This window comes from Centroberyx affinis, unplaced genomic scaffold, assembly GCF_046629955.1.
Source record: "Centroberyx affinis isolate AG114_WGS23_722 - 3 ecotype Tasmania unplaced genomic scaffold, CSIRO-AGI_Caff_v1 ptg000807l_1, whole genome shotgun sequence".
In the NCBI taxonomy this organism is placed as follows: domain Eukaryota; kingdom Metazoa; phylum Chordata; class Actinopteri; order Beryciformes; family Berycidae; genus Centroberyx; species Centroberyx affinis.
The window spans coordinates 410,951-423,002 of record NW_027279410.1 but is presented as its reverse complement, the minus strand read 5'-3'; the positions used below and the strand labels follow the sequence as shown (position 1 = coordinate 423,002).

The 12,052-nt window shown below is 40.8% G+C and overlaps 1 protein-coding gene across 1 annotated transcript in view; it reads left to right on the top strand.

The window, feature by feature from the left end:
- Positions 1–8,959: 8,959 nt before the first annotated feature.
- grik4 (glutamate receptor, ionotropic, kainate 4) overlaps positions 8,960–12,052 on the top strand; it is a gene marked incomplete at its 5' end in the record, with an annotated part of 106,900 nt that continues 103,807 nt past the window's right edge. Inside the window, 2 exon segments of the mRNA XM_071520537.1 lie at positions 8,960–9,002; positions 10,585–10,749. Coding sequence (XP_071376638.1) covers positions 8,960–9,002; positions 10,585–10,749 — 208 coding nt within the window.

Below are 12,052 nucleotides of genomic sequence, written 5' to 3'. Positions count from 1 at the left end.
CAGGTATCAGATTTCTTATAAATAAAAAAGATTTCTTATAAATAACAAAATGATAGTCCAACCACACAAAGCCAAGTCACTGGCTCAGTGTTTTAACTGGCAGATCTCTGCAAATAAAGATTATAACATTCTGTAACAGATAAACAAGAGTAAAACAAAATCTACCTAGTCCTATACATTACTGTTTAAACAGCTTGGTGCTCTGGTTTCTCCTGTTGACCTTGACTTGCTGGGTTGTGGTTTCCACTCAGTTAATGTCATCCTCCAGAAAAGTGAAAATAAGATAAATAGTATTTTTTACAGACCCTGCCATCAATACAATGGAATTCATCTTCAGTGTCCTACAAATGAAGACATCACTGATCATAGAGCTTCAATGTAATTTATTCAACGTTGGTTCATCCATCATTATCTTCATCCTAACCTTTTCCAGTTTGTTGTGCTTGGCTTGCTCCTTGACGTCCGGTCGTAATGTAATGACCACTAGCTTGTTACCTGTCTAGGCTAACATTAGCTAGGGCTACTCACGATAGTAGTAGAGCATAGAGCACATACCATGTTAAGGCTCAGTCTTTCCTGCAGTGACACGGGATCGAATCCAGCCCGCGGTCATTTGCTGCATGTTCTCTCCTCTATCTCTCCCATACCTTCCTGTCTATCTGTCACACTGTCTCTATCTAATAAAGCCTAAAAAATAAAAATAAAATAAAAAAAAGACAAGATAGACAGTTAAGACCGGTAAAAGTAAGGCTTTTACTCTGAAATGGAGCTCCGTCCTGCCTGGAAGTCAGATTGGTCCTGTCCACGCCTCACCAACACTTAACTCCTTTTCTGCATTGACTAACTAAGAGCAAAAAGGAAAAATTCACATCGCTCTTTCCTTTTCTGTGATGTCAACTCAAATGCAAAAGCAAAATGGCAGTAAAATTGCCTTTTTATTTATTGCATTTAAATGAGTAAAACAATTGATACGAAGGTAGCTACACGCATTGAAATGAACTGACACTGACTGTCTCTTCTCTCACCATTTTCATTCAACTCACACTCATTCACACTCATTCATATCTTCATATCACACACAAGTTGGATGAATTTTTAAGCGATCATCAAAAGAGACGGCACTAGCGGGGTGCAAGGTGGCTGCCAAGAAATCCTTTAAATGTGCCAAGTTTAAGACACCATGCAGGGTTTACGCATGGATTGGGCTTCGATCGCTGAGTCGAGTCTTCTTTTGAGCAATGTTTTGGAGAGCCAGACAGCCGATATTCCTCCCATGTAACTCCAGATAACATGCACCTTTTTCAACCTGGCAACAGGTGCTGCATGAGTTGTGGGAGTGTCAGGCCCCTGTCTCCCTTTGCCTGGCACAGCTGTTAATGATAATGTGCAGATACAACAAAGATATGTATATATAAATTGGCCAGACACTGACATACACACAGACAAGGACAGACTCCACCATACTATGGGCTTTCCAAACGGCATTTTATGATGCGCACAAGAACAAATTTATAAGAACAGGAAAAGACAACATTCCATGAACATTCAAATGTTTGTATAAAGTTTCAATGCAATGAGTAATGCAAGAGAGTGAGTTAAGTAGAAAGCAAAGAAACTCATCTTTTGGTAATAATTGTGGCTGGGGGAGCTAAAGGGGAGCTTAATTATTTACAGCAGGTACTAACTTTTTTCTTGATAATATAAAACATAATAACAACAATACAATAGGCTAGGGTGTGAATTAGGCTATACTGCTACACAAGGAGGGCCACTGTTTTTCCATTGGGAGCCAAATCCCCAACCCAACATTATATGCATGTGTGTGCTTCAATGAGCTGAAGACTGACTGTGTATTTAGACCTATGCCTATTAGACTGTATATGATATAACACCGAGTCCAGTTAGACTCAAGGCTATGCAGCTATGCGCACAATTTTAGACGGCAAATCAAGTGTTTATATAGTCAGAAGTTACACAAAAGATGTGCTATATCAGACAAATTAATCACCGTATTAGTCATGTAAACAAACAGTGCCACATGCACAGGCACATCCATTCATCATACAGTATGTGCTATAGTAAAAAGCAATAGAACCATTCATATAGACAGCGCTACATAACAACCAGTTTTGCTACACAACAACCAGCCTATACAGACAGCACACCACTGACAGGACTGTACAGTGGACTGTGCTGGACAGCATAAGTAGCTGCAAGGGCGGAGCAAACTAAATCGAGCTCTGACTCGACTCATTGCCAATGGTCTGTCAGCCAATGGTCTGTCAGCCAATGGTCTCAGTGAGGAAACTCACTGGCGAATTCACAAAAGGATTGCATGGCTTTTGCTGATGCTAAACCTGCGCAAATAAGACAAAAAGAAACTGTGTAATTCACAAAGCACTCGCAAAGGGTGCACTGCACTGCCACGCAAATAGCGTATCGGTGCTCTGTGCTATTTGCACGTATTTAAATTAGGTAATATGCATACATTTGGCACAAAATTGCCCCCTTTCTATGCAAATGAGCCTCATTGCAAAAACAGTCCAATTCACAAAGATTGCCACACACAGTTAGAGTGAAATTATTAGCGTCTTCAGAGAGTTGGTGGTAATTGAAGCACATTTATAAGGGGTGTCACGCCCAGACTTTCCAGTGATCATGGCAGCAGTGATTGTAAGGAGAATATCACTTGTTGATTTAACTGAGAATTGAATTGAATTGACCTTGCAAATGCAAATCCACGGGGCCAGTGGTTGCAGGGCTAGTGTACAGGTTTCCCCCACACTTTCATTTTCAGTTGGAGAATTTTCCTCAATCTCTGAGTCCTCTCTAGGCTTCAGGTCCCTCTTCCCCCATCACCGATAATGTTATAGGCCTCGCCACCTTGCCATTATCCATTTTTTCACGTTCGCCGCCCTCCACCCTTTCTCGTTTTAAAGAAATGACAAATCGGTCTATCTTGACACACCACAGTCCACAGCTAAGCAACTTAATTGAGCACCTTTAGCTAAATTATCCTAATCTCTTTTACTCTCACAACAAAACTCTCTCCGATACGTAATGAACAGAGCAACCAATCACACCACACTTTAGCAGTGGTCAGTGGGATCTTTTTTTGTTTTGCAAAGAATAATAAACTTCTTATATTTTCATATAGAAATTAGCCTTGTTATATTCATTCTTCTTATATTCAGTTTTATTTATTTTTTTCTCCAAAGAAAATTGCAGGGGGTGCTTAGGGGGAGCTTGGCTCATTCCAGGGGTAGCTCAAGCGCCCCCTAGCGCCCCCCTTGGTGATATGAAGAAAAATCTTTCTGTGGTTTCTCATAAAAATGTGGAATAGCCTAAATCACTTCATATTTTGAAAAGTATAAAATATTTGTTTATGCTCCACCATACCAGTGGGAAGAACAAAAAAGCCAAGGTCTTGAATAAACTCTTATGTCCAAGCTAAGGCATATGAATAGATAGATAGATAGATAGATAGATAGATAGATAGATAGATAACATTTATTTTACCAGGGAAAGCCAAACACAGTCAAGTCTGAAAAAGAGCAGCTCATGGATTTCAGTCCATGTAATACCTGCATGATTTTCAACCGTCTGAATTGGGCCAGAAGTTTAAATCACTCAGATTCTTAACGTTCTGGGAGAATAAGCATTACTTTGAGTCAATCATAACACATTCAATTCTACAAAAGGCTATATGTTTTGCATCAGTGCATTCATTCATTGACTGAATTGATTCTAGCTTGTCATTTACGTGAAGTGAGTGGAGCAGTCACTCGAGGTAATAAAAACCACTGATGCCATGTATTTGCCCTTGGAAGTGTGGAAAGTATGTGATTTTGAACAGAATAATATAATATGAATAATACATGCCCGAGTTTGAAATCTGTCTTGAATTCCAATGAAAACCACAGTAAATTAATATTTTTGATAAGAACTTTGTGATCAAAGGCCAACACACTCTGACCTCTTTCCCCCACCTCTCCATATCAGGTAATGACTTTTCCCAATCAACACCCATGGGTTGGAGAGCATATTACCATTAATTACCTCATACAGTGGGAGAGGAGCTAGTTCATTTGATCCGCATTTAGCACTTGATCTGTCACAGAAAGTGAGATGCAGCCATTGAGTTAATAGAGAAGCCAACAGATCCCTCAAATGGATAATGAGGTTTTTACCCTTGACAGCCACTTTCCAGAGCCATCCACCGCTTCTGAATGCCTGCATCTGAAACAGCACGGTTCCTAGGGTAATGTAAGCCCATGTTTGGGCTAAATTCTTCCTGCTGTGTATTATGATGAAGTAGTCTGTTGCTAATTTTCACAGAAAGCAGGGCCACTAACTATCTTTCTATCAATGGCATTGGCTTGGTAGAATGTAAACAACAATTTTAAAATATCATTACAAAGTGCAAATAATGCAAGTCATGTCATTTGTGATTATTACAGCAGAATAAAATGTAGCTAATATTGCGATTAATTTTTCTGCCCTGCAATACGTATTGTCACATTTTTGTATTGCAATATATTGAATTTCGATATATCGTCCCATCCCTACCCCTGACACAGGTTGAGGTGTAGTGCCTTGCTCAAGAGTCTTGTGTCTTACATTTGGCACAAGTTGTCCTCCCAGGCTCAGACTAACCCACACACACACTCACATTCATTATATCAAGGCCCCAAAACACACAGTCCCTGTGGTCTGTCTCTGATTTTTAGCACAGAGAGAAGGGTATGGTGCTGCAGCAAGTGAAGCTGAGCTGTACACTTGTACATCTTGTACTTGTACAAGGTGTAAATCACATGTGCAGGAGGGCTGCACTCCTATTGCTGCAGGACTCAAAGTGACAGAAACCATAATGGTGTGTGTGTGCACTGTGTATCTGCGTGTGAGAGAACGGTAACAAAATTGCATTAAGGTCTCTCTTTCGATCTTTTAGGTAGAACTATTACTGTGAATGTCAGTAATGAAATGCAATGTGATGTTAGCCCAGCTTATATAGTCTGTATGCAGTGCCGGCGCGTGGGCGGGGCAGACAGGGCAATTGCCCAGGGCGCCATGCCACTAGGGGCGCCAAATTTGTCCACACTTGTCTTCATTTGATTGTTACTAGGGTGACACTGGGTGACTCAGCATAAATACATTTATCGCAATCTACAAAGAAAGAAAAAACAGAAATAATCCTACTATGCTTTAGGAACATTGTGCTCCTTGTTTTACGGAGAGTTCTATCCCAGTCTATCTCCCGACCTGCTCCCGACGAGTAGCTTTGAGTAGCTTTAAATCTCTTTCAGTAAAGTAATAATAAATATTGCACTACATGAGTTGATTTAAGTGAAATGAGACACACATGAATGCAGCGTAATGTATTAACCAATCAAGGGCAATGTGTGTGTGTGCGTTGGGTAGGCCTACGTTGTGCGTCGGGTGAAGGTAAGATGCCTTTGCAGTTTATTTTCATGACTTTTTGTTGGGTTGTGCTTTTTACATATTTACTGTGTTGCTTTTCTTGGTTGTAGGTTGCGTATTTAGCAATTGGCAATGTGTGATGATGGTTAACGGGACATGCACGTTGCGCATTTGGCATTGCGTAATGGTGAGAGGGACACATAGTTTTTGGCATTTGGCATTTGGCATTGCGTAATGGTGAAAGCATATGGCAATTTGGCTACAAAATACATGTCAGGAACGAAGCAATCACAACTTCTCGACGCGAGAATGGAGTTGGAGTTGAGAGATGACGTCTCATATGCACATATCTGTTTATAGAGATTAGCCGAAATGTCATCTGCACCTCAAACACCTACAAAAAGTATCACTTTACTCTGGTTGTAGACGTCGTCTCTCAACTCCAACTCCATTCTTGCGTCTCAAGTTGCTAATCGGACTGTAAACAATGACCGGCGCACGGAAGAGGAAGTCTTGGCCTGGATGTCTGCTGGCTACACCGGAAACCCTGAAATATTGAGCGAGCCACGGGAATCTCGCGGGACCGAGGCGGCTGCAGTTTTTGGAGCGAGGCGCTGCAGCTGCTCTCCACCGACTGCACAGCTCTAAGGATGATGGGAAACACCTCGAGCTGAGCGCTCATTGGTTCATCACAGTTGTATCACACAGCCACAGTGAAATTAAGAAACTTCAGTTTTTATATCTGTTCCAAGAAGACACTCGCGCTATGTAATATTTTCCATAAATGCCACCTGTAATGCCTACATTAAAATAAAAATAAGTAACGTGAACGTCTGGGTCGTTAGAGCAGTGAGCGTGGGTGGCGGTAATGCATCTTTTAAATTGTTTATCAACCGCTGTTAAACAAAACTGAAGAAGGAGAAAAAGAGCAGCGAGTGTGCAGTCGTGAGTGTTCGGCTTGTTGATTCCTCGCCTGACTGCACTCGGCTACTCTCGTCTATTTTCCTCATTTTGTCATCTCAAACAAGCCTATAATTATTAGTTTTTGAGTTTGTATAACCCCCCCCCACACACACACACACACACACACACACACACACACACACAAACACACACACACACACACACACACACACTGTCTGTATGTAATGGTTTGGGTGCATTGTGCTGTTTTATGTTCCAAGGGAGGTATGTTTCAAAGGTTGACATTTTTGACGGATCATAACAGTGAGCGTTGCTACACGACCCCATGAGATCACTTTCCTGTGCAATGTGCCTTTCCCTCAGAGGAACTCTCATCTCATATCTACTTCCCAGCATGCCTTTCTTCCACAATGCAGATCATGCTATGCCTCAGTGTACCTCCAGGCTACTCATTGATCGGTTTAAATGGGTCAAGGGCGAGTTCATGTTTTCCCAGGCTGAAAGCAGCACAGTTAGCCTGCTCTGCTTTGCTTGTTTGTGTGCTGTCATGTATTGACCACTCCCAAATGTCGAGTCCTGTGGGACCAAGACATGACAGATTTTATTCACGGGGCATAGACTTATGTGTGTGCATAGACCTACAGCATGTCTGTTGCTTAATAACAGTTCAATACATTTTATTGGTATTTGTATTGTTTTGATGCAGCCTTTGGGAGGGAGAAGAGTATTGCACTATTGTTTCTTACTGTGGAAAAAAGAACAGAAATATAGGCATAGTAACCGAATGAAAACTGAGGGAAGAAGATAGTTAACATATAGAAAGAAAGTGAAGAGAGTTTAGCTCCCTGTCAGTAGAGAGAGACAAGACAAAGCAAACACTATGCTGTTTATATGGCAGAAGACACAGGCCAGAGCCCTTAATTTGTATGTAAATACATACTCCACTCATACAGCCTCAAACTCCCTTCATGACAGTTGAATATAATTGAATCCGAAAGTTATTTATGATGTTTGGTCAGAGAGAATAACTAGGACTCTTTGGGTGATTGAATCCTCTGAGCGATCATTTACATATGTCACCCACACATTTAAACCATCACGGAGTAAGTGCATCTGTCTATATTTATGCTCTAAAAATGTCAGACTGTAATGAATCCATACCTTGTAATGCAATGAATATGCCTACGTATCATGATAATAGCGTTTTAACATCGACTGCAAGTAGCCCAGTGCGTCGCTAGCAGAAATAATACCTGTCACCCAACACATAATTTTTAATTTAATGTGTGCCTTTGACTTTATTAAACCTCCCAAATAATATTAACAATGATTTTTATTTAACTGTAGTCAGCTGTAAGTGATAAGTTACATGAGTATGTCCTTTGTGTACAGCTTTTTCAATCAGGAAAAGATGTGTCAAACCGTGGATGAGCCTTCATTGCTAGTCTGCAAAGCAGTGTAATTGGCAGTGGATATTGGCTTGCTGTGGCTCGGCCCTGTGAAGATATCAGATGAATAGATATGTCTCATCTTTGCAAGCCAGAGTTAGTTGTTGTTTATTCAACTGTGTGATCATCAGGGAAAAGGTCAGTTTCAACACATTACAGCTCTGTCTACGGCTCTGCACTTCTAATTCTGAGATGATTAGGCCAGTAGTCACAACAGTTAACCTCCAGTTTTTTTTCTGATTTTGTGAATAGCCTACAGGACATTTACTATTTAGGCAAGTTGTACTTTGTTGTAATTTTCTGAGCCTTGTTAATGTTAGGTATTTTAACGGGTAGGTTACTTTTATCTCTGTGGCTGTTAATTTAATCTTTTTAGCTTTAGAACCTTTGTGCTAAACCAATATAATCACCTTAATTAAAGAGCTAATTTTCAGATATTTGCTGTTGCTCATTTTATAGTGTTATAGTGTTTTCCTTTCTACCTTGACTGCAGGCCAATCAGAGCGTGTTGTAGTTCATTAAAATGCTGGTTGTTCATGCGTCCTGCAGACATAGTTGGGGTTGAAACATGATTGAGTGTTTGTTGTGAAATGTTTAAGGTATTGCATTTCAATAATGGCCATGCTCTTCAATGATCTTAGAAGTGTTATTGAGTTCTACTGCCTAAGATGAGTATTGATACAGTATGGGGTTGTTGGGTTCAGGCATCACACGTCAATGGAATAAATGTTTTCATGGCTAGGCTGCACTCAACAGAGAGATTCAGTTTTTTTTGCTCAGTAAATTTATTTACCATTCCTTTCCTTTTTGATAACATAGTTGTCTCTGCTTGCTTGATGTGCCATGATGACTGATCTGTATGACTTCTCGCAGTTTGCTATTAAAGATCACAAAATTAATTTATACTTCAAATCAAATTACCTGTTAAAAACACTGTAGGCCTACCATTACAATGTGTGACGCACATGTTTATGTTTAACCTGCTAGCCTTTTATTACTGTATGCAGAGAAAATATACAAATATGCTGCTCTTTCATTATCATGGTTAAGAAACAACTAGAAACAAACCCTCTTTAATAAGAAAACAACGCCTACATTCATACTGTGGCGGAGTGATATATTATTATTATTATTATTATTATTATTTCTGCATATAAAATGAAAAGACTGAGCTGTCTATATCTAATTCCTGATATTTAGTCAAGCTTAGTCAAGCCATATAGACTCAGGCATCGGTTATTCTGATCACTCACACACAAACAGACACACACACTCACATATTCCATGGATATAGTAGTAGCATCACCATCTGATTTTATGGATGACTACACAGATTTGGTCCTGTCTGTGTTCAGCTGGAACGTAACGACCACAGCTCTTCCAGCAAAAGTGAGTCAAATCCATATTGTATGATTGGGTGCCTTACAGTAATAGCATTCCTCTAGTGCATCTATACCAAAATTAGCCAAAACATAGTGGAAAAACGCCACACTGTGCCACTGTGTGGGTATGGCATCACACATGCAATAAAAAAACATAACTCACATAAGAATGATGGCACATAATGACGTGTAGCAGTAATGTATGAAAATGAATTGAGAACGGGCATATATTATTCAACTATACAACAAATATCTTAATGCACACAGAGCGGGTATAAATCATCACTGATTACAACACGTTGTCTCATCACTCTTTCATGCTCCTGCGGCACATTGATTTAATTTTGTAATAGACTTACACCGTGTACCATCTCTGAGATGCTTTGCTTTGCAGTGATTGTAGTAGTAAGTCTCTACCTTTATGAAAGGTAAACAGACAACAGATCTATTTAACAGCTTTGTTGCAGCAAACAATAAAATTTTTATGTGAATAGCAATGTTGTAGAAAATGCCTTAGAGCTAGGTGAGGCTGTTTCATGGCTTTTATTTAATATACAGAGTCACCTTTGCATTCACCTTTTTTCGTAGAGTCCGCACCGCATAGCCTGAATGGGTTCCCATTCATATCCATGTTCCTGGATGGTCAGAGCAGCAGTCATTTTTATGTGTACCGTTGGGCTAGCTTCCGTATAAACTGACTGAGAGGAAGTTTTTTGCATCAGGAACCAAAGAAGCTTCGCCTTGCTGCCATGGTTTAACATGCTAATGTTGACTAGAAGACCTAAAGAGAGAAGTACAGTCTTTGATAAAGCTACATTAGCCTCGTCGCTAACGTTAGCTTTCAGTTGAGTTTTGACAGTTTGCTAACAGACACATCTGCACAGTTCTCAAGCAAGTGTGACAGACTTTACGGCCTTAATGCCCAGATTTGTGTTGTCACCATAGCAACTAACTCTTAAAATTCCATAATGGCCATTTTATATTGCACTAGCCAATTTACCATGGCAAACAGTAAAAGGGCCGTTCCATCCATTGAAGTTCTGTGGTCAGCACACGGATAGCTGGTCCCAAGGTGTATGGATGTAGTAAGACCAATACTGTGATGTTATAGACTATAGATTGATGAGGAGCAGTGTGCTTGAAACATTACGCATAGATATTGGTGTTAATAAATCCATACCTTGAGAGAGTAAGGTAATTTACATACATGATCTGCTCTGGCTTGTTTTCAGACCTCTATATCTACGGGCTCTCGGAGTGAAGGATCATTGACTATATGGGCCATTCTGACTTCTCAGCCGCTGGAGAATACAGCAGTTATCAATGTGCATAATGATTTCTCTCCTCTCTTTTATTTCACCCCCGCGACCCCACACCCACACCCCTCTATTCCCATCCCTCTTTCCCAGCCGCCATCCTTGATGACCCTATGGAATGCAGCAGAGGAGAGCGTTTGGCCATCACGCTGGCCAAAGACAATATCAACAGGAACAGTAACCGCTCCACCACGGGCAAGCTGGAGGTGGACATCTTTGAACTGCTGAGAGACAGCGAATACGAGATGGGGGAGACAAGTAAGTTGCGGAGGTGGGGGGACGAAATGCCAATTAAATGGTTAGGAAAAGAATGTTGACTGTTTGCATGCGTTGAGTCAGAGAGAGAGAGAGAGATAAATGTGAGGCGCTGCTGTGTCCATCCAGCAATCACACTAGTAAAAAGTGTGTCTCTCATTTTGAAATCAGCAAGCCTGTCATTTCAGTTCAGACCCACTCTCGTCTTTTGCCTCTGTCTCTCACACACTTCCCCCAAGTGCTCAGAGATAAGTCTGTCTGGTTTAAGAATATTTTGGTTGAACAGAAGCAAACAAATTATTGAAAATAGATGACAGCCCGGTGCGGTATGGGAAAACAAAATGAGCTGTCATATTTTGATAGCTGCAGGAGTCAAAAGGTGTGTTTATGTCTGTGTTCTGGCTTGTATTTTGTTCTCTCTTAGATACTGGCAGCTTTTATTCTACTGTGGGAGGGCAGAGCAAAAGAACATTTTCTGTAGAAAGGAATAGACGGTGTAATGGAAAAAGGACTTAGCCGATGCCAAAATAGAACAGACCATGGACAAAAAGGCTTATAAACCTCTTTTAAATGGGCTCATGCATGTAGCATGATAATGAGGCCTGCAGCAATTTGTCACATAGATTGGACATTTGCATCACTGGGTGACTCCATTAACAAAACATCACAAACTGGCTTCCCGGTGTATATCGACCGTCTCACCTCACCTTTACCCTGAACATCAATGTGCAATGTGTATCAATGTCTCAAGCATCGGCTATTGTGTAGATTCTTTTTTATTTTTAACAAAAACTTTCAACAAAGTCAATATGCGTCAAGGCTCTGTAGAAACAGACTGATAGAAACAGACATGACAAGATGTGAAGGGATTGATTGTCAATACGGCATGTTCCCACCTTCACAAACCCAGGAGCTGCTGCCGCTTAATCCATCTGGCAACACCGCTTCACTTACCACAACAACAAGAACTCTAGCACTTTTCTCTGCCTGGTTTACCGCAAAACCTTCCTAAATGTGGCTCTACCTGTGTGTGTGCATGGTAGCATGTGTATGTTTCGATTTGTGTGCGTAGTGGCGCATGTGTGTATATTGTGTGTTTTGTGTGTGGTGTGTGTGTGTGTGTAATTAGAGGCAGGAATTGGATTAGGGACGGATCAGTGGCAGCAGTTAGATGGAAATGTCACACAGGGAGAGCTACCTGCCCAGAAAAGTCCTAACACCCACAGCAGCCCCTGCAGCATGCCGCTTCTTGGCTGATGGCTCCTTGGTCTGCCTTTTTAAAGCAAAAAATACCACATGACAAGAC